The sequence below is a fragment of the Eretmochelys imbricata genome, chromosome 3, assembly GCF_965152235.1.
Source record: "Eretmochelys imbricata isolate rEreImb1 chromosome 3, rEreImb1.hap1, whole genome shotgun sequence".
Lineage (NCBI taxonomy): Eukaryota > Metazoa > Chordata > Testudines > Cheloniidae > Eretmochelys > Eretmochelys imbricata.
Window position 1 is genome coordinate 125,066,024 of NC_135574.1, and position 24,386 is coordinate 125,090,409.

The 24,386-nt window shown below is 38.7% G+C and overlaps 1 protein-coding gene across 1 annotated transcript in view; it reads right to left on the reverse strand.

Annotated features, from left to right (window-relative positions):
* PDE10A (phosphodiesterase 10A) overlaps positions 1–24,386 on the reverse strand; it is a 279,677-nt gene that overhangs the window by 66,511 nt on the left and 188,780 nt on the right. Inside the window, exons 4-6 of the mRNA XM_077811808.1 lie at positions 20,958–21,078; positions 18,637–18,686; positions 1,377–1,517 (exon numbers count right to left, since the gene is read on the reverse strand). Of these exons, the coding sequence (XP_077667934.1) occupies positions 1,377–1,517; positions 18,637–18,686; positions 20,958–21,078 (312 nt within the window). The remainder of the gene's footprint in view (positions 1–1,376; positions 1,518–18,636; positions 18,687–20,957; positions 21,079–24,386) is intronic.

Sequence of the window (24,386 nt, forward strand, 5' to 3'; positions counted from 1 at the left end):
AAGGGAACTTATCATGAATAGGAAAATTGCCCATATGCTATTTTTTACTGGGGTTGTAACTAATCTCGAGGTGTAACTGTGGGCCCACACTCTTGAGCACTAACTCTTTAATCGTCGACTCTCAACAGATGATCCCTGCAGCGTGCTCCAGGGAAAGGAGAACACCCCTCCTAGCTTGGCCAATCTGCTGTAGTGGAAAAAAATGCCTTCCTCACCCCAAATAAGGTGATCATTTTCCCTTTTAGCATGACAGTGAGGGTCAATCTGAATGTAACCCATAGCCTGAAAGCAATCGTCGCTCAAACCAATGGTAAATAGTCCCTCCCTCAGGCAACCCCAAAGGAAGGAGAATGTGCAGAACTTCAGACTGTCAGGAAGCAACGTAACAGGAGGATCCTACTTCCACTAGCAGACTCTTTTAGTGCCTGCTTGCATGGAGAGGGATCTGGCAAGTCAGTGTACAAGGGCCTGCTGCTTCCCCTTGCTGAAACACTCCAAAGCCTCTGGAACCCATTCATCCTGGTCAATAACCTCCTTGTAGAAAAGCAAACAAGAATAAGGGGTCTGGGAGGAGAGGAAAACAGGCCAGGTGGAAGCAGCCCTTGCATTTTTCCCAAATCCAACCCACAGGCCATTGTAACACTGCTCACTCTCTGCTGAGATGGAGAGCCTGAATTCTAGAAGAACATAGACTACGCAGAAAAGATTTCTTCTGAAACGAAGGTGAATGACTCGGCACATATGGATATGCACAATCTTTGCAAATAAAGATCTATTTGAGAAGAGAAAAGCTGCCATGCTATACTGGTGCCCTGGTGAGAGTGTAAACCGGAAGACATTATTCATACATTTCCCCCCACAAAAACTCTAGAATTTGATTATGAATATGAAAGATACATATATAAAACATTAAGGTATTCACTGAAAACTACTGAGAAAATTTTCAAGTAATGCAGTCAAGTAGTGTCATGTATTAAATCAAAATTTGGTTGACTGTGCAAGTTAATAGAGTGTCAGTCACTTTAGCATTTGGGCTTGGCATACTGCCTGTTGTGAGGGCTAGGAAGGGAATTTTGGCTGATCATGCTTTTTTCTCCCAGGGATTTTTAGTGCACAGTAGTGTTATTTCCCTTTTCTGGCAGAAAAAAAGTTAGTTTTAAAAAAATGTATAACATTTGTAAAAATTAAAAAAATTATACAGGGATGAGTTTTTATTAAACCAATCCAGACACAGAGAATTCATGCTTCTGGTCAGACACTACAAGTAGCAATGTAAATTATTTACTCTATGAATAATCCAGTTTACATTTCAACAATAATACATTTTTTGGGGAAAAAAAATCCATGTATCTCTTTAAAAAGAGAAAGTAATTTACCCCCAGAATATCTTCTACTAACAAAGTTTTTCTATATTTGGCTACATATGCAGATATTGTGGTGCCAAGTGCAATGGGCCCTGCAGGAATGAGCTGTGGTTGTCCTTCCTTAGCTCCCGGAGGTGTGAACACACAGAGGCTCTAATCAGAAGAAGAAAGAAAATGCCATTAGAAAGTTGGACTGTATTTGCACTGTAATTTGTGTTATTATGTACTATACAATAAATAATAAGAAGAATTAAAGGATAAATTAAAATAATTTAGGTAGATCCATTTTGAGCTGATGCAATGAAACTGAGGTGGACTGATGGACTCAGCTTCATTCTGTCAACAACTGCATCAAGAGATTATAGCAAATTCAGCCCTGGCTTAAGTGGATACACCTATTGTAGTCAATATCCACTGGGCTCACTTACATCAGAGATAGATTCTGCCCTTTTGAATACATTATGTATTGTATATAGAACTCCAGAGCAGTAAGTGACAAGATAACAGAAAACTACTCTTTTGTCAAGGATACATTTACTTCCAACTTTTCAAAGAAAAGTTTTAACAAACATGGATAACTCCAAGTTCTTGTTTCTCTTTCCTGTTACTTCCCCACCTCTATCTCCATGGTCAGGTGGCTTTGGCCCTGAACCTGCAATTGTATCTAGGCAGATAGACATTTGAACCCATGTGAAGCACAACTGACGACAGAGGGCCTCTGAGCAAGTGTGAAAGTGTCCCGCTGCGTGCATTCTGTTTTGCTGCCTTTGCACCCAAGATCAATCCGAGCTGATTATGTTGCTGAAGACTCAGAAGTAGTTATGACAACTTTCACTTTATGAAAGCCTTCCTCAAAACAATGACTTTTTTTTTAAATAAAGCTGAAGTATAAACCAAGGTAGCATTAGTAAAGTAAATAAGGCCAGCACAGAAAAAAGCTGCTGGCTAAATGGATCCAACTGCAGCATCAAGGCCTAAGAGAGACTAAACTAAGCATCTATTTTTTCCTCTTATTAAAATCAAACATTAAATTACAAATAATAAATAGATTGAACACAACCACTAGCATACATAGGGGCTAACCTGCCAGCCCTCCGGGTGCCCATCTCCCATTGGGAGTCTAGGAGAGTTGTGTTCACAAGGATTTTAGGATCAACTATATACTGCAAGGAACAATCCCATGCTGGAAGGAAAATGGAATAGACGATCACCATCTTCCATTTCATGAGTCTATAGAAGTAGTTATGGCTTTCTGTAAGGTATTTATTGCTAGATGAATGGAACAAGTAACCCAGCCTGCCATGAATCAAAGTAGCGCCATTACCTTCAATGAGGAACTAGTCCATAGTTTCAGTACTATTTCCCTGTTTGTTACTGCAATGACAGTGCTGTTTGAGTTACTGTTTTTTGCTGGGTTTCAGAGTAGCAGCCGTGTTAGTCTGTATTCGCAAAAATAGAAGGAGTACTTGTGGCACCTTAGAGACCAACAAATTTATTTGAGCATAAGCTTTCGTGAGCTACAGCTCACTTCATCGGATGCATTCAGTGGAAAATACAGTGGGGAGATTTATATACACAGAGAACATGAAACAATGGGTGTTACAATACACACTGTAACGAGAGTGATCACTTAAGGTGAGCTATTACCAGCAGGAAAGCGGGGGTGGGGGTGGGGGGAGAACCTTTTGTAGTGATAATCAAGGTGGGCCATTTCCACCAGTTGACAAGAATGTCTGAGGAACAGTGGGGGATGGGGGAAATAAACGTGGGGAAATAGTTTTACTTTGTGTAATGACCCATCCACTCCCAGTCTTTATTCAAGCCTAAATTAATTGTATCCAGTTTGCAAATTAATTCCAATTCAGCAGTCTCTCGTTGGAGTCTGTTTTTGAAGTTTTTTTGTTGAAGAATTGCCACTTTTAGGTCTGTAATCGAGTGACCAAAGAGACTGAAATGTTCTCCGACTGGTTTTTGAATGTTATCACCTTCAGCCCCCAACTAAAACCTCTCCAATGCATCATCAAGGATCTACAACCTACCCTGAAGGACGACCCATCACTCTCACAGATCTTGGGAGACAGGCCACTCCTTGCTTACAGACAGCCCCCCAACCTGAAGCAAATACTCACCAGCAACCACACACCACACACCAAAAACACTAACCCAGGAACCTATCCTTGCAACAAAGCCCGTTGCAACTGTATCCACATACCTATTCAGGGGACACCATCATAGGGCCTAATCACATCAGCCACACTATCAGAGGCTCGTTCACCTGCACATCTACCAATGTGATATATGCCATGTGCCAGCAATGCCCCTCTGCCATGTACACTGGCCAAATTGTACAGTCTCTACATAAAAGAATAAATGGACACGAATCAGATGTCAAGAATTATAACATTTAAAAACCAGTCGGAGAACACTTTAATCTCTTTGGTCACTCGATTACAGACCTAAAAGTTGCAATTCTTCAACAAAAAAACTTCAAAAACGGACTCCAACGAGAGACTGCTGAATTGGAATTAATTTGCAAACAGGGTACAATTAACTTAGGCTTGAATAGAGACTGGGAGTGGATGGGTCATTACACAAAGTAAAACTATTTCCCCGTGTTTATTTCCCCCCCCGCACCGTTCCTCAGACATTCTTGTCAACTGGTGGAAATGGCCCACCTTGATTATCACTGCAAAAGGTTCCCCCCCCTCCATCCCCCTGCTTGTAATAGCTCACCTTAAGTGATCACTCTCGTTATAGTGTGTATGGTAATACCCACTGTTTCATGTTCTCTATGTATATAAATCTCCCCACTGTATTTTCTACTGAATGCATCCGATGAAGTGAGCTGTAGCTCATGAAAATAAATTTGTTAGTTTCTAAGGTGCCACAAGTACTCCTTTTCTTTTTGTTTTTTGCTGGTTACTGCTTCAGATCTATTTGGCTTTCTTCTCTAGCCAGCTGACACTGTACTAGTTGTAAGATTTGAAGGATCACTCAGTCACTCAAAAGCATCTGACAGGCTGCCACTGGTGGCTGAAATACTGTGAGACATCATGCATATCAGCAAGAAAATTAGCTAAAATGTTGATTAATGGGTTAAATAATTATTTAAGTTGTATTTCTAGAAAGCAGGACTGTTCTACTTAATTTACTCTTTGCTTGTTAGTAAAAATAAATCCACTAAGATACTGTTCTCTACTGTCAGAATGTTCTCTTCTCTTCCCTGCTCCTAACCAGTTCCCCTTTAAAATGATTTCGTTTTACTTCTCAAATAATCAGACATCCAAAGTTGAATGGCAAAACAATAAAGCAACATGTTAGTGACTGTCAGTATAACAGTCACATAAGATTATTAAATGCACAGGAAGCAGACTGATATTTCAAACATTAATTGGAATCCTGGCTCTATTGAAATTAATAGCAAAACATCCATTGACTTCAAGGGGCCAGGAATTCCTGCCCTTATTTTTATCTACTTTCGGTAATTATGTGGCCCCAGGTACCATAGTATCTGAGTGCCTCACAATTTTTATCTTCACAACCACCCCCAGTGAGGTAGGGCAGTACTATCATACTCATTCTACAAATGGGGAACAGAGATACAGAGCGGCTCAGTGACTTGCCCAGTCACACAAAAAGACTGTGGCAGAGCACAGAATCAAATTCTGGCTTCCCAAGTCTGAAGCCTAGTGCTCTAGCCACTGCATCATCCTTTTTTTAAAAAAATTCTTTACATTAATAAAACCCAAAGCACTTTTTGAAGAGACTCTTTTTAAATAGGCAAGGGGTGGCTTGTTACTAGTTTGGTGCTGAAATCTTTAGCCCAAATGGTTTGATTTGTTTCAATAGCAAAATTAAATAAAACTGAACCAATAATAATATGCAGAATTTCCATACAGTAAGTAACAATAATGATAAATAGTATTATGACTTTTGGTATGAAATAAACAGGAGATACACTAAGGATGAAAGCTCCTTATTCATGCAAATGTCCCTACTAATAAAAATTATGGAAACAGAAATCAGAAAATATATAATATTTAGGGAACAATTTCTCCAAACCGAATGTACTGCAAGCTTTTTCATTAGGCATCAGAAAGTCTTAATTGTCCAGACACATATGCAGTCATATGATTGCACTGATTAATTTTACCATCAGATGCTGTGTTCATTAAGTCTATTATAGGGATTAAATTCCCCAAGCTTCAAATACTATCACAGACATTATTTTTAAGGATAATTAATATTAATGAATTTTGTTTATATCTTAGGTATATCAAACCTAAAGCTTCCTTTGCCAACAGTGGAAAGCGATACTGCATGTACTCTTCTGCTATGAGAGAATCAAACTGTTCAGAACAGAGCACCACCTTGAAAGACAGAACAAAAACACCACCTTCTTTCTGAGGCCCTTTTATTTCCTAAAATGGTTTCAGTTTGGGTATAAGGTTGAATCAGGGGACTGGCAGTAATTTTGTTATTTGAATATTACAGTGCCCTAAATATGAATGACCCTTTGTAGACAAAGCAGCAGCAAATCCCAGTAGATTTTATAATCTCAGGGCCTGATCCTGGAAACACTACCAGACACAGGGCTTACCACCATGAGTAGTCCCATCCAACTGATTCCTCATTTGGTAGCTTCTTGTGTTATATCTGATTGTTGTTTGTTTCACAGCACCCAAACTGTGCTAAGTGTGTTATTAAAACACCAAAAAGACAGGTCCCTATCCTGAAGAGTTCAGAATCTAAGTAGGGTACAAAACACAAAGACAAGGAGCAGCAAGGGCCAGGAGGACAATGGGTACAAATACAGAGTCATGAGCTGACTTTGGTGGTCTTAATGCATCTTGTGGATTTTTTCATGTATTAAATGTTTTGTCAGGTGAGGGTTTCGACTATGCAAAGGGGGACAAAGAAATGGTTGGGAAGGTGAGAAGAATGGTCAAGCCAGAGGAGCAGAAAGGCATGCAGAACTCAACTAGAGGAGGAGGAAGGAATGAAAACTGAGAAGGGGATTGGATCAGAGGATATAGAAACTTTCACCTGTCTCTGGGTGGGCGTGATAAAAGTAAATGCCATCTGCTTGCAGTGACCTACACTGAATTAGATGGTAGTCCTGTGTCCAGATCACATAAATACCACTAGAACAATTGTTGACCGTGTTAGAAGAGAGGTTAAGGGCTTGTCACTGCAGAGACTTTGTACAGGGCAAGCCAGGCTATGAATCTACAGTGCACTAGCCTGCCATGCACTAAAAGTTCCATAGTGCGCTTTGACCTACTGTTTCTAACTTTTAGCTCTCATGACAGTTACAGTATCAGAGTGACATCAAAAGTTACTGAAATCCTGCATCCTGTTACGAATAGTGGTATGTCCAATCACACTATGGAACTTTTAATTCACAGTAGCAGGGTCCTCATGGCCACATAGTACATGGCAGCCTTGTAGGCTGTAGATACATATCCCAACTTGCCGTTCACTAGATCTCTGAATAGATATGCCCTTAGTACAGAATGGGCCTGGATGCTGTGCTCCCTCTAGATCAAGATTGAGGTACCTTGATGGAGGTAGTGAGGAGAAACTGTATCTCTTTTGTAGATACAGATCTTCAGTAACTTGTGATATCAGTCTGATATTGTCACACCAATGGGAACCAAATTATCTTAAAAATTAAAAAATAAATAAATAAATAAATAAATAAATAGTCCTTTAGCTCTGATAGATTCCACCATGGTGTATTCCATACTACTTACGTGATCTGAAGAAACAACACTTCTTTGGACAGGAAAGTGCTAGTGACCATGCACAAGACAACCATTTTCTTCTGCTGCACCTAGTAGAGGCAGGTGCAATACTGAGGTTTGGTGCTCATTCACTTAAGTCTAATCTGAGACATTATGCTCTGAATCCATATAAATTCACAACTTCTTTTTAAGTTTGGCCTTTTGAAGGGACAAGGGAACTGTTCAAGTCAGATTCTTTGCTATACAAGTGTAGTTTCTTATATGTAGTGAGAAAGAAAATTTAAGAATCCAGCAGAAATCTACCTTTCAATATAATGGATAAACCCATAAAAGTCTGCAAAAGACGGCCAGAATAGAAAAGCATTTTTATTCTGCTTTCAATTACATTCTTATAATCTAATGGAATGCATATACATTATTATATTCAACTGGGAATTTTACGTTTACATGGCTACTTGCCTTTCATGAGACTTAAAACTTAATCCGAGTTTGACGTTATTAAGCTTATTTCAATAAAAGCAAGAAGAATATATTATGCAACAGACACAAAGTAGGCGTCTTGGGATCTGAATAGAAATGAACCATCTTAATAAAACTCAAGAAACCACCACACACAGAAAATGCAGTTCCCTCCCCCCCCCCCCGATTTGTTTTTAAAAAATCAAATAAGCTAATAAACCTACATGCACATTTCTTTCTTTCTAAATTTTGTTTTTGTTAATTTGTACACTTCTAGGGGAAAGGAGGGCTGAAGATTTAGAAAAACATAAGACTATGATTATTGGTATGTGTATTAATAGTATTATTTGTTTAGCACTGAGAGTGTGCTTGACGTTGTACAGTATCCAAAAATGCAGATGTTCCATGAAACACACAAAGATGGGAGTAAGAATGATATAATATGACATGTGGGAATATGAATGAAAATTACATTAAATTAACAGGACACTGACAAGCCAAGATGACCTCTTGCAGACTTAAAAGCTAACAGTTCGTTTCAAAACAATCTCCTGAACCCCACCCTTAAAAATGTATCTGGTCCCCCAAGATGACAGCAGAACATATGTGAAACTCAATTCAGCAAAGCAATGGTATCACTATTTTTTTAAGTTATTAGTTAGATGTATTAAAGGGGCTCTTCCACATAAGTCCAGGGGCATGTCCAACTCCAAATATAAAAACCATACACACAAATCTGTCTCTTCTCAGAGGCAACCCCACCCTCCTTTCCTCCCCCCGAAAACCCAACAAAGCAAAGCAAAACAAACAAAAATCTCATAACAAAGGATGTTCCATCCCATTCATGGGCCTTCCACTGTGTCCTCAAGGCCAGTAAACTGAGATATCTCTATTTATGGGTAAACATCAAAAGGATGGGAGAATCAGTTTGATTTTGAAACGCTGGAAACTTGCTTGAAATTCCAATCCTGTAGAAGCTAGCACTGTCCTAGAGAGCAAGAGCTCCCTCCATCCCACTCAACAGGCCTCTGCTCTTCCCTATCTTGATCTGTTATTCTCTCTTCCAGAGGCAGCAACAAAATCTCTTCACTCAGGTAGGACAGTGGCAAAGACTGACAGACCATTATCCCCCCTTCTTTCAGCAAGGTCTGTTTGGTGACAGACTTCTTCCTCCATTAACTGTGGCTAGTTAGTGGGACCCAAGACTCTCACTGTTGACCCTAGTGCAGAGGCCCCCAGAATGTACTGGAAACTCCCTTCCTCCCTTCTCTGTCAGAACTAAAAAATTAGGAGATTTGCAACCAAAGAGGCGCAGTATTTTTCTACAAAGTTCCCTCTTGTGTCAGTTTTTTAGACTTACGTTAGAGTTTACTGTCCATTAACAAAAACAAAAAAATCTCATGAATCTTGGTTGAAAGGTGTTATTGTGCATAAATAGTGATCACTTTTCAAACTCAAATAGCTCAGTCATTCTCATTTATGAATTCTGAAGTATTTCAGTGTACCAGGATTCATATTAAGCATTAAAGGCCTGTACAATTTTAGTTGATAAAGAAATACATTTTTAGTTACAGGACTGTAAAAAAGAATCTACAGCCACACTACCCCCTACCTTTGCTGCTGCTGTTATTGTTTGGTTTGGTTGGTTGTATTTTTTGCTGTGCGGTGATGGTTTTTTATTTTGTTTTGCTGCCTATAAATTAACATTGACCAAACCAATTTAAACCAAGTTTATCACTATAATAATTTTTTAAAACAGTATGCTAAATTTTGGCCTCAAATCTCCACTGGTCAAATTCTGAGTCTCACAAAATAAGAGTTGCTAAAAAGAAACCCTAACAACTTTCACTGGAGGTTAAAAAAAATAACACAACTGCCACTCAACTTCTTATGTACTCTACATATACACAACCTCTACTATAATATCATCACCATGACACTAATATATTAACAAATTTTATGGTTTACCATAATGAGGAGTGATGCATGTTATAATGAATTTTGGAAGAATTTCATCAACTAGACAATATTCTCAGGTACTTGTTACTTTAGCAAAGCTAAACATTTGTTGGATATTTTAAGTGTGATTTTAGTGTTTGATCGAAGTGCTAGATTGGGAACCCCTGAGACCAAAGCCCTCTGTTTATCAACAGAAATGATACAGCATGAGCAGCAGTAGTCTAAGTTTCCCCACACCGTGCTACCAATGTTCCTCAACCATCTTCTGGAAGATCCACTTCTAAGGCTAAGGGATTCGCCGGGCTCAGTCAGTCATTGGCCTTTCAGATGAGGCAGATAACAAAGGAGCCAATTCATGCCAGCTCTTATTGTGGCTGCTGTGCTGTAGCCATTGGGAACCTGGTAAATCACCAAATACATTTTACATAAGCAGTCATCAGATGATAAAAAGTTTCCTTGGGCTGCATTTGAACTGGAGACCTGTTTCATTAACAACTAGTGAGCCATTCAGTTGCTCTTTTTCTTTTTTAAAAAATACTCCTGCTCAGTTAAGCAATACCAGTAACAATCAGATTTTTAAAACACTTCAGATTTTTATTTCTGTCATAAATATAAAGGGAAGGGTAAACCCCTTTGAAATCCCTCCTGGCCAGGGGAAAGCTCCTCTCACCTGTAAAGGGTTAAGAAGCTAAAGGTAACCTCGCTGGCACCTGACCAAAATGACCAATGAGGAGACAAGATACTTTCAAAAGCTGGGAGGAGGGAGAGAAACAAAGGGTCTGTGTCTGTCTGTAGTCGTCTTGGCCGGGGATAGACCAGGAATGGAGTCTTAGAACTTTTAGTAAGTAATCTAGCTAGGTATGTGTTAGATTATGATTTCTTTAAATGGCTGAGAAAAGAATTGTGCTGAATAGAATAACTATTTCTGTCTGTGTATCTTTTTTGTAACTTAAGGTTTTGCCTAGAGGGGTTCTCTATGTTTTTGAATCTAATTACCCTGTAAGATATCTACCATCCTGATTTTACAGGGGGGATTTCTTTATTTCTATTTACTTCTATTTTTTATTAAAAGTCTTCTTGTAAAAAACTGAATGCTTTTTCATTGTTCTCAGATCCAAGGGTTTGGGTCTGTGGTCACCTATGCAAATTGGTGAGGCTTTTTATCCAACATTTCCCAGAAAAGGGGGGGTGCAAGTGTTGGGAGGATTGTTCATTGTTCTTAAGATCCAAGGGTCTGGGTCTGTGGTCACCTATGCAAATTGGTGAGGCTTTTTATCCAACATTTCCCAGGAAAGGGGGGGTGCAAGTGTTGGGAGGATTGTTCATTGTTCTTAAGATCCAAGGGTCTGGGTCTGTAGTCACCTAGGCAAATTGGTGAGGCTTTTTACCAAACCTTGTCCAGGAAGTGGGGTGCAGGGTTTTGGGAAGTATTCTGGGGGGAAAGACGCGTCCAAACAGCTCTTCCCCAGTAACCAGTATTAGTTTGGTGGTGGTAGCGGCCAGTCCAAGGACAACGGGGGGAATATTTTGTACCTTGGGGAAGTTTTGACCTAAGCTGGTAAAGATAAGCTTAGGAGGTTTTTCATGCAGGTCCCCACATCTGTACCCTAGAGTTCAGAGTGGGGGAGGAACCTTGACAATTTCACAAAGACAGAAGACAGATTTTGCAGTTAGAATGAGTTTAGGGTTAAAGTAAGTACACACGTTATAAAGCATTCCACCATTAACAATTTGTTTGGTTTTTTTTATTACAGGGGATGTGATCTTGCCCCTACTTCATTCACAGAGAGTTTTGCAGCTCATTTCACTGGAAGAAAGAATGGGCCCAGAAAATGCTGAATGGAAAATTATTTAACATTCAATTAACATTAAATGGACACATCAGTGCTAAATTATTGTTGTATACTTTGGTGCCTAGAAAAGACATTTCCATTCAAGAGAATTCTATATTAAGCAAGTTGATATTAAGTGAGCTTAAGTATATCTGCATCTCACATTCTCTTCCATTTGGTAGCAGAGGCAGGGTGGTTTGTTTTGTTTGTTTTTTGTTAAAGGACATGGCAGCCCAACATATAAGAGCATATCCAAACTCTTGTACAATAAAAATTCTTGGCAAATATATATCAAGGACTGTGCCTTAAAATCATATTCTTAAATGAACAAAACTAAGCCCAGTAGAAATGACGACCAATACAACAAACCAAATCAATAGAAAAGTATCCCCAGCAGAAAAGGTTGGAATTGTAAAATGCCCAAGTTGAAGAACCAGCCAGATGCTATAGCTCTAAAATCTTCCACAGTTAAAGCCAACTGTATCCTGTGTTTGAACACAATTGCCAGCAATCCCACTGTTACGAGAATTTGGCCAGGGGGAAAAGAACAAACAATAACTTCTTGCATTTTTACAGAAACATTGATAACTCATGATTTATCTGAAGAGCTCTGCATTTTTCTATTGTACAGTATTAAGTATGCTGGGAAAACAGATATAAATGTTAGAAAACTAAAGCAAAGACAACATATTTGTACACTGTAAAACAATTTGTAATGTAGCTGATAATTTTGGGGGCCTGTGATAAACTAATCACTTAAGGATTGTGAAGCTGCATGATGGGAGTGCTAAATTATCATAATTAAAAGTCGTGCTAAAATTCCAAACTAGTTGGCATATTTTCTGAGTGAATTTGTTTGTTTTTAAGATGGGGGCTGCCATTTCTAAATGCATTTAACTGCTGAAGACTTTGCTATTGGGCAGTGCATTCTACACTGACAAATACGAAAGAAGCAAAGATTTTTCTCTCTATATATACACAAAGGATGCATAATGGCAGAAGTAATTTTAGTAATTTTGGGAGCTATCAACTTGAGACACCTTAAAGTGATTGATTTTCAGAGAATGGGAGCTCTGTTCTTTCACAAAAATCAGTGGCCTTTAAGCTGTCTCCATTTGGCCATCCAAAAACAGAGACAACTATAATCACTAGTCATTACTCCAGGGTTCTTAATATCTACAATCTTCCCTTCTACATAAAATCACTAGATGGCGCTGCATATCTAGCTAGAACAATAATTTCTACATACTGTAGGAATTCTAGAATAATAGCTCTATTACATTCACCCTGAAGCACAGATTTGTGGCCTCTGACAAGTCTCTTTACAATGAAGCTGTTGTGAATCACCATCTGAAGGGAGGATGATTGATTTGGCATAGCAATTTACAGCATCAGGAAATAGACAATGCTCACAATATAAGATAGAAACTAATGTAAGCGTCTTGCTATTACATTTCAAAAACTAAATGGGTCCAAACCTGCATATCCTTACTCACATGAGTATACTATTATAACTAACCAATGAGGAATTACTCACAGGAATAAAAACTACATGAGTGAGAAAGCATTTGCAGGAACTGCTCATATATTAATACATAAATATTGTAGTTGTGACACAAAACAAAAAGTTTTGGGAACATTCACATACATAGGCCACAAACTAGAAGCATGTACTTAAGTCCATCCCTATTTAACATAGTACTTAGGAACATGTGTAAATCCCACTGCAGTCAACAGGACTTAATTAAGTCATTCAAGTTAAGCACATGGTTAAATGCTATGCTCAATTAAGACCATAACTGCTAAAGTTTTGAACTGTATGTAATTCCCTGTTTTGGGTAATAAAACGGAGGGAACAAAATAGGATAAAAGTCTTTTCTCTGAGAGTTGACAAACATTACTGTTTGCTTACAAGGCTGTTCCAGTCTCCAAGGTAAACACAATTAGTTGGTATTTTCAAATATGTGTTAGTGCCCTTAAGATGAAAGTGTCTTATTTGTAATTGTACCAGCCTATCAGACAAACTTTTAAGTAGACCATTGCACAGGCTAGATAGGACAGGGGCACAGGGTATGTGTGCGCAGGAAGGGAGTAAACAGGACACAAGAAGCCCTTTACACTCTTTCAGGCAAGAGTGTAGGAGGCAGCAGAATCTTGGTGCTTGCACTTCCTGAGCACATCGTGAAGGGAGTGTTAGCACTGCCAGCAGTTCTGGACAATCCAATGCCCATGTCCCCTTTGGCATCTGCTAGAGGCTGCTGGTTTGTGTGAAAAAGCACAGTGAACACTTTAAACAGATGTAGCAGCTGCCACCTCAGAGATCCTACTCCAGGGATCTTGGGGGCAATCTACTTGCCTCTTTTCTCAGCAGGAAACTGCTGCAGGTACATTGCATTACCACACAACTCCTACATACCTTTATAGAAAAGTCCTGTAGAATTTAATAGGGATAAAACCAACAAGGTTATACAGAAATTACTCTGAAAACCTATGGAATTTTATTAGGAGTGAAAACTACTTAACATATATTTTAACAATCTTATGAAATTCAAGAGCAAGGATATAATTTCCTATTCAACTCCGTCAGATAGTTAAAACACTTACAGAAAGATATCTTGTTCTGTTAAATTATATAGGACTTTTCTCCATTAGTGAGATACCTCTTTAGAAGCCAGTGTAACACCTGTATTATGCACAAAGCAGAATACAGCAGACAGACTAATTCAGAGCTTTCTTTTGAATTAATCAAATGTGCATTAATTTTTTTTTAAAAAGCACATTCATTTCACCATACTCAAATACAATTTTCAAATACAGAAAGGGCTATCCATACTAAAACCAAGAGAGTGGAAAGCATTTATGACTAATTCATTAAAGCCAATTTTAAAACTGCAATGACAAGGCTGTTTCCCTGTTCCTTCAATGAAATTTTAAAAAAAGCACAAACATCTTCCATGATATGAAGTAATCACTTGTTGGGTCTCACTTTGTAAACCTAGATTCTAAAGTATCTGAAATGAGGAAACTTTCTTCTGTGTTATGTATAAATTAATGCATTAGAGAAATGGTCGGAAGTAAATAGGATGAAATTCAATGAGGACAAATTAAAAGTACTCCATTTAGGAAGGAACAATCAGTTGCACACATACAAAATGGAAAATGACTGCCTAGGAAGGAGTACTGCATAAAGGGATTTGGGGGTCACAGTGGACCACAAGCTCAGTATGATTCAACAGCGTAACGCCGTTGCAAAAAATAGTGAACATCCTTCTGAGATGTGTTAGCAGGAGTGTTGTAAGCAAGACATGAGAAGTAATTCTTCTGCTCTACTCTACTCTGATTAGGCCTCAACTGGAGTATTGTGTCCAGTTCTGGGTGCCACATTTCAGGATGGATATGGACAAATTGGAGAGAATCCAGAGAAGAGCAACAAAAATGATTAAAGGTCTAGAAAACATGACCTATGTGGGAAGACTGAAAAAATTGGGTTTGCTTAATCTGGAAAAGAGAAGACAGAGGGGACATGATAAAAGTTTTCAAGTGTGTAAAAGGTTGTTACAAGGGGGAGGAAAAAAAATTGTTTTTCTTAACCTCTGAGGCTAGGACAACAAGCAATGGGTTTAAATTTCAGCAAGAGAGGTTTTGGTTGGACATTAGGAAAAACTTGCTAACTGACAGAGTGGTTAAGCTCTGGAATAAATTGCCTAGGGAGGTTGTGGAATCTCCATCATTGGAGATTTTTAAGAGCAGGTTAGACAATCATCTGTCAGGAATGGTCTAGATAACATAGTCCTGCCTTGAGTGCAGGGGACTGGACTAGATGACCTCTTGAGGTCCCTTCCAGTTCTATGATTCTGTGATTACACAACTAGTTGCGAGACAACAGTGGAACACTGGGCATCAAGATTCCTACTTTCTTATACAATATCATCCCTCCTTTCCCCATGTACATACATATATACAGGCCCACACACAATGACGTCACTAGTCTCAGGCACCAAAACTTCTCAAATATTCCTTCAACAAGCATGATGTTATGAGGCTCAAACAAAGATTGGCTTAACACTGAAGCAGTCATCCTGACTGTTGAGATTACTTACTGGATGGAATCAAGAAGCTTTTCAAATATTTCCAAAGTTAGCTAAAAAAGCCTAAGGCCAATATTTCAAAATTGTCCACTATTTTTGGTTGCCAAATTTAATACAGTATAGCTATCCATACCTCAAACTGGATACCCGAAACACTGAGCCACCAAAAATTAGAGGCCACTTTTGAAAATATGGGTGTAAATATTTAACTGCTTCATTCATCTAAATTTAGGAACTTGTATCATTTTGCATTTATATATGCTACACAGAACAGCAGAGCAAAACACGGGAAGTTTTATCTGTGCAACAGAAATAACTGAAACTAAACCACCAAGAGGGATACTTTCAAACACACAACTGGCAATGAGAGATACCTACCTCGCACTGAAAGTCAATGGTAGTTAGATACCTCACTGTCATTTGTGCCTTTGAAAATGTAACCTCCTTAAAACTACAAAACTTAGGGTAGGACAAAAATGTTATAAGTCCAGTACACAGGAACAAGGATCCCCAAATTAACTGTTAGTTACAATTTTTTAAAAAAGAAGTCTACTGCATTACTATTAAGTGACAGGAGTACAATATGGGCCTAACCTCAAGCCACTGAAGTGGCAATGGGCTTAAATTGGAGCAAGGGAGGTATAGGCTGGACATTAGGAAAAACTTGCTAACTGACAGAGTGGTTAAGCTCTGGAATAAATTGCCTAGGGAGGTTGTGGAATCTCCATCATTGGAGATTTTTAAGAGCGGGTTAGACAAACACCTGTCAGGAACGGTCTAGATAATATAGTCCTGCTATGAGTGCAGGAGACTGGACTAGATGACCTATTGAGATCCCTTCCAGTCCTATGATTCTATGGTAAGTGAACAGAAAATCTCACATGGGTTTTGATGGGCTTTGGATCAGGCCCTATATGACCAGATGAACACCATGCCATTGTGGGGCAACTGTAATCACATTTCAGTGACAAATATAATCAATGTGTATTTTTTATGCAGCTGGTATTTATTTTTTTCAGTGGTAGAGTTCATTATAATGGAGCACATTATCTTGCTTGTCTAAAAAGCTATAAAGACAGCAAACATACAGCCCCCATGTCAGGTGCTCAAGAGGTCAGGAAGCTGTAAGGTACCCCTCCTCATCTTGTTCCCCCCATGCAAAAGATGAGCATATTGTGAAATCTTGAGCTGCAAGATTAATGCTACTAGTAGTTTCTGCAAAGAGGAAGTGGAGGAGGTAGGTCTGTTGTTCAGTTCTCTCAGAGTACAGCCACCAGCAGAGCTAGCCATCCATCCACATGCTACACCCTCATAAGTGAAGGCTAAACTTCCTGCGAGCTCAGTGGAGGTTTGCATCACCCCCAAAGTGGAACAATGATTAAATGCCAGAATTGGGCAGAAAAAACTGAAGATGGTATTGACAGTAGGTGGGCAATGTGTGGAAAAGCATACGCCCACGGAAGAAAAGTGATGTCTTTTGCAAGAAATACCTATGTTACAAAACTCTCTCAGAACAGGACTGATTTCTGAATCATAAAATGGGTTATCTTTATTATACCAAATATTTATTGAAGGAGTGAACTAGAACCCGAAAGTTAGATTCATTTCTTACTTGGAAAGAGCTATTGTACGACATTTAATTCATACCTTTGAATGGGACACTGTCGACTAGTCTGTTTTTAAAAAATGAGTTAAAAGTATTTTCAGGTAGTACTCCGGCCTCCTGTCAGTTAGTGCACCTTTACAATCATGCTTTCCTGCTGTTTTGTAAGTAGTTTTCTCTTCTCTTTTGCTGCATGAAAGACCCACACAAACAGCAGCAGGGAAAACTGAATAATGGACTATGCAGGAATAAACCATGAAAGCTGACTGAAGTGAAAGATTAAACTAAAACAGTGGAGAAAAATGTTTTGCCACTCTAAACAGTTGCATTTATAAGAGTCGGAGGTGTTTCTTGTACCAACAGTAGGCACACACTTTTCAGACAAAAATGTGATTTTTAACTCAATGGTGTCCCTTTAAAGTGTAACTACATTTTCCTGCCTGCAATTTTGTCACGTAACTAAATCTTATATGAGGGCATCTGGATAAATTGCCAAGATAAACATTTCTGCTTAACTTAATGCATTCTAAAAACCACAGCAAAATAGTGATTATACAACAAACAACACTGGACTAAACTCATTCCTGTTATAATTGTTGTAGCCAATTAATTTATACAACAAATTAATTTGGCTCCTCATTTTAAATGTATGTGATCTATTTCTTCATGTTAATCAATGCAGGAGTTTGAAATTTAGGTCACTTCATTTTCAGGCTACAATTGACAACAAAGAAACTGATGAAGTTTAGAAACCAGAAACTTAACAGGATAAAAAGAGTAAGTCACATTTAGAGGAAATCAAAGTTACATTTTCTCTCTTTAAAGAGAACATCTTTGGATAAATGCCAGGACTTGTGCTTGGCCATGTTGTGGGGAAAACTGTACAAGAATGCAGTTTTGCAGCTTCATAGTAACATAAAAATGGCAATACTGGGTCAGACCAACATCCACCTAGCCCGGTATCCTGTCTTACGACAGTGGCCAATGCCGGATGCTTCAGAGGGTAATGAACAGAACAGGGCAATTATTGAGACACCCATCTCCTGTCGTCCACTCCCAGTTTCTGGCAGTCAGAGGTTTAGGGACAACAAGAGCATGGAGTGGTGTCCCTGACCATCTTGACTAATAGCCATTGATGGGCCTATCCTCCATCAACTTATCTAATTCTTTTTTTGGACCCAGTTACACTTTTGGACTTCACAACATCCCCAAGCATCGAGTTCTACACATTGACTGTGCATTGTGTGAAATGTACCGTCATTTGTTTGTTTTCAACCTGCTGCCTTTTATTAATGAAGTTGCTAGACTTCAGAGAAAGAATAGCATTATATCTGTAAAGCTAAAAAAATACTGATTAAAAAGCAAGGCCCTTGGAAGCTCAGTGCAAAAAATACTTTTGCTCATCACTAAATTCAGCAATATTGCATCTACAGAAACAAAAATAATGTAAAATTAATATTCAGAACTTAACTAGCATTTCCTGCTAAATGATGTACAAATGAGATTACAGTATTTTTGGGGAAGTGGAAAATGCACTTTTAGTTAACTGTACAGAAAAGCAGCATCTAAATCCAGAATACTTACATTATTGCATTCTCCCAGGAAATATAGTGCAAATCCATCAGCTTTTGTAGCTGCCAAAGCAATAATAAAAGAAGTAATTGTACTCAGAGGGAGAATCAAACTTTTGCATGTTCTCCAAGGTGAAACCATAGACTCATTCCACTTAGGACAATCAGCTAAACTTCTGAACGTGAAACACCATTGATGTATCCCCTAAAACTGCAAAGTTAGTGGCATATGATAATATTTTGCAGAAACCCTGCAAAGTTAGTGGCATATGATAAAACTATCTGTTTCCCCACCAAATTTAATATATTTGAGACATAATTGGAAGCTGCAACCTGATAAACTTACCTAGTCTTTACTTCATGTCTAGTGAATGTTACATTGCATGAATACATATTACAGCATAAGAATTAAGTAAAAATACACATCCACAATGTAATCATACAGAACATAGATAGCACATTTTCCATCAACAGAAGAAAAGCTGTTTCCCATGTATAGAGCGTAAATATCTCTGTCCTTGCCTTAAGATACATAAGCATGGCAAAACAACAAATAAGCCTCAAATGCTGCCACTAAGTGTGTATGACAGGATTGTTTCTAGTTTCTATGACATGTGGAGGCCTATGTTTTCCATAGCTGTTCTGTATTAAATTCATTAAGACACTCCAGGGAGTAAATATTTGCTGGCAATTACTGCAAGACTCAGGTGGTGTTGTGAGGCATAAGGCCAAAGGCTAAGTGTTTAAACATGAAAAAGTGCAATAATCCCTTAGAAATAAACCATCAGAGGTATCTTATTGCTAAAACAAAAAAGAACTCTCGGAAACAGAGGAACACATCAAGCCTGTGCTTTTACACTCAGCATTACAAAATAGGCTTAACACTCTGGGCACAAATAGACCTCTCTGCCTGTCAGTAATGCTATCTCCTGTAAATGCACAGGTCTGAATGATTTCCTCATTTTTATGAACAAATAAAACACTCCAGTCAGTGCAGTTCAGGGAAATGATTATATTTTGAGGGTAGTTAAAGTCAGTTGGCCTTCTACACTTGTTTGACAGAACCAAAACTCCACTGTCTGATGGCTTAATTATTGACATGGATATGAATCACATCATTGCCAGTCAGTGAGAAGCTCATTTGTATTTGAGTTCAAAAGTCATTTCTAGAGAAAATATTATATGTCTATTGGACATTACAGGAAAGAAGAGCATTGTAAGTTAAGGAAAGAAAACCTACTCTCTAGTCTACCAGGAGTATGGAAGGATGTGTTGCCTTTGTCTCTCCTCCAGCCCTCATTTGCTCTTTAACATAAACCAGTACTGACCAGCTAGGATGAAGTTGAATCAGAACCCTCAGGGGTTCTTAAACTTCATTGCACCACGACCCCCTTCTGGCAACCAAAATTACTACATGACCCCTGGAGAGGGGGCCAAAGCCTAAGCCTGCCCATGCCCCTCTGCCAGGAAGTGGTGCTCAGGCTTAGGCTTTGGCTCCAGACCCCAGGAAGTCTAACGCCAGCCCTGGCAACCCCATTAAAATGGGGTCCCGACCCACTTTGGGGTCCTCACCCACAGTTTGAGAACTGCTGCATTAAAGTGACGGTAAACAAATACAGTCTATTTGAAATACAATACACATAAAACAGAAGAACCAGCTTCATGTTACAAAGTGTCAAGAGTGGTAAGGGTATGGGGGAAAGGTTGTAAAACAACTATTTGCAAAGTATGTGAGGCAAACAAGCCTGAAGAGATGCTTTCAATGCAAATCTGTCTGTACTCACGTTGGTTAAAATTTGGGGCAAGGGGAGGTGATGGAAGCTTTACATTTTTACCGGAAACGTGTTTCACTTTTATTCTTGGACAATATTCTGTTTCACAAAGAGGCACCTGTATCACATCAAAAAGTGCTATAACTCTATAGAGTTTTAATTTATCTTCTAGGAAAACACACATCCAAATCACCTCACTTTTGTTAAAGGAGCAGTCAAGATTTGCAATAATATTGCTGATAGCTAATTCCACAACTTTCCAAAGCAATCTGTCAGGCAGCACTAAAACCAGAATAATCTACCAAGTGGTTTGCTTTGCAGCGGGCCCTGATCCTGCAACTGGACTCACAGCTGGGTGGACCCTTGCCCCAAGCTGTAGTTCCACTGACATCAGTGGGGCTCCATACCAAGGCAAGGGCTACTTGGCGTGGATGCAGTTGCAGGATGGTGTACCAAGCACGTACAGTTATTCTGTAATAACAATATTTATTTAATAGCTTAAGTAATGCACAGAGTACCAAGACAAGGCTTCAAATAAAGGGCATCAAATCCTCTTCCTTACCTATTTTAATGATGCTGCTCAGTTCATATAAGAGAAGTTGGTTGTCTCCGCCTGTATCCAACCGTTGTTCTATGTAGCTGTTCAGTTCGTACACCACTCCTTGCATATTTGTATCCTGGTACTATTGACCCAAAGAGGAAAAACCCAGTTTAGAACAAACATATTCTACAACTTGAAAAAAGCGTTCTCAACATACATATAGAAAAATACACAGTGGATGTAATGTATCTGATCAATCCTCAATTGTCCCCCTAACCCAATTGCCTGAATATTCACACCATGGCCATGTGATATGAATTAGCATTCCATGCTGTAGCCAGCTAGTCAATTGTTCAAAACTCAACTATCTTTAGTAATTTTGTATCATCTGGCTTCAGAGGGGTAGCCGTGTTAGTCTGGATCTGTAAAAGCGGCAAAGAGTCCTGTGGCACCTTATAGACCAACAGATGTATTGGAGCATGAGCTTTCGTGGGTGAATACATCTGACGAAGTGGGTGATCACCCACGAAAGCTCATGCTCCAACACGTCTGTTAGTCTACAAGGTGCCACAGGACTCTTTGCCGCTTGCATCATCTGCAAATTTTGCCACCTCACTGTTTACCCCTTTTTCCAGATCATTTATGAATAAGTTGAATAGGACTGGTCCCAGAATAGATCCCTGGGGGATACCACTATTTACCTCTCTCCATTCTGAAAACTGACCATTTATACCTACCCTTTGTTTTCTATCTTTTACCCAGTTACCAATCCATGAGAGCACTTTCCCTCTTATCCCGTGGCAGCTTACTTTGCATAAGACCCTTTGGTGAGGGACCCTGTCAAAGGCTTTCTGAAAATCTAAGTACACTATGTCCACTGGATCCCCTTGGTGTACATGCTTGTTGACCCCTCAGAGAATGCTAGTAGATTGGTGAGACATAATTTCCCTTTACTAAAACCATGTTGACTCTTCCTCAACAAATTATGTTCATCTGCTTCTTTTGGGTGTGTAGGCACATTTGACCAACCACACTTACTGATGGATTCAACACACAGCTTACCCCAGGCATCCCAGAATATGGTGTGCTGTTGTTTCTGCTATTGCTTTCTTGCATCGATTTCTACTATTTGTATAATTCCCTCCACACTTTCTGTCACAAATACAGAACATATGACCCTACACATCTGAGAGTCATTTGGTTTCCTCATTTCAAAACAAGTAAATGCTTGCTGAGTGAATAGCATTAATTCCCAACAGCCTTATTTAAACTGAACTTTTCTCATCAACGGAACTGAATACTGACCAAAAATGCTGATGGGAGAACAACTCATTGTTTGACCCATAACCTCTTCTTAACTACCTTAATACTGTGTCCACCTATTGTTCCAATAGACATGTACAACTGCATGATACCTGGCAGCTCAGATATCCTCCTTGAGGTTAAGGTTGTTTTTAAATTATATAATTTTTTAAATTATTTTTATTACAAACATTCCTGAAACAATATTAGGTGACAGTGGATGTGTGTGTTTACATTTTGGAAGAGAGCGTGGTGCTTACCAAAAAGAACATCTACAAACATTTTTTTAGAGGAGCACACAGTGCAAGTAAGGTGCTTGGCAAGCTTCGTCCACATACTGAACCTGGTTCTCCACTGCCTTGCCCCTTGTGTAGTCATTTACAAGGGAGTACAGTCATTTACAAGGGAGTACAATCAGAATGGTGGTATTCTACATATAACTTAGCACTCACTTTGCACAGGCACAAGTAACTACACAAAGAACAAGGCAATGAAGAATGAGGTCTGGTGTTGCCAGCATACATGAGCCCAGATCTGCAAACTCATGTCGCCACAGTCTGGGTTTCTCTAAAACCAGGACTGTAAATCATGAAAAATTGCACATTGGATTTGTTATGTAGAAAAATGTCCTCAAAGGACTTGGGGGTGACCAAATTCACTTTCACCTGTGACCTACAGTAATCAGGATTTGAAGCTAAATCTTCAAAGGTTAAGGCTTATATTTTAACCCGCTCCATCATCTACATCAATCTATCAGCATAGCATCATAACCCTTTACTCAACTTTCACATAACTCAGAACTATGTATACATTCTAATTATGCAATTAACTATGTGAATAAACGATGTCACCTTTGTAACGTGTTAGCAAACATTTAATAAATCTAAGGAGACTGAAGTTCCTGCACACATTTGTGCAACTGTGAAAATGCTAGCTGCATAACAAGAGTATTAATTTGTAACATGGCAGATTTCCATCCTGAGATTATCTGGATTTGACAACCGGCAAGATGAGCAGAATTTGTTTAGAATCATAATCAAGTCATTTTATAAGAGGCTGATGAGGTCTAAGACAAGTGGAAAATAAAAAGCTAAATCAATCACTATGACTTTGGACCTGTACTGGTTTCATTTTATAACACAGACTAGCACATATTTTGTACAGGTTTGGCAAAACAAAATCTAAACTGATCCCAGCTGATGAAAGAAATTCCTCAAACAATTCAACCTTCAGCAGGAAAAAAAAAGGCATGCAAACATGGTTATTTGCCATCACATAACTATGAAAATATTTAAACTGTAACAGGAGTCCTGAAGGTTAAAAATTACCAACAATACTCAAATCTAACTAACCCCTTCCTCTGCCTACTCAACATTTTGTGTATCAAACTGATGACCCTACCAATATTTTGGGGCTTTTAATTGGGAAATCTAAATTTCAATGTCACTAAACTAAGGCAGCATTAATTTATTTTAATTAACTCTATCAGTGCCAGTGATAAAACTGCATCCTACTGACATGTTAATTGTACTGATCACCTAAATCATAGTACCATAAAATGGGATAATAATTTGAAGGACAAATCACTTTGTAAACACCCATGATTAAAGAACTTTTTGCAGAGCTTTTTCAGAAATACTTCTAGCACCTGTTTATCTTTAGAACATACCAGTAACGCGCAACAGCTGACAAGAAATCAACAATGAAAAATAATTGGAAGAATACTGCTAGATTTTCTATCTAAACAAAAGGACGCACACTTTTTTTAGAAAGCTGCACAACAATTACAATGATCGCTTAGTCCATGCAGAGATATTGTGACTTCAGAAAGAGTCAGATGGATGTGAGTCATTCAATATGAAGAATTAAGTAATCAAAAGGTAAAGTGTATGTAACATTAAATGAAACATGAATAAGTATGAAGAACTAAAGTGACAGATTAATCTGCATGCCATGCCTTGCTGCTTATAAGGTAACTGTGCCAGGAACATTATTCCTCTTGCTATTGGGGGCGGGGGGGAGGGGAGAGGGAACTCAACAAAAAAACAACTGATATAATCTGCTGTAACAGAAAGGCTATGGTAATAGGAATCAATGTCAGTAAATACAAAGTTAAAAATCAGGTTTCAGAGTAACAGAATAATGCAT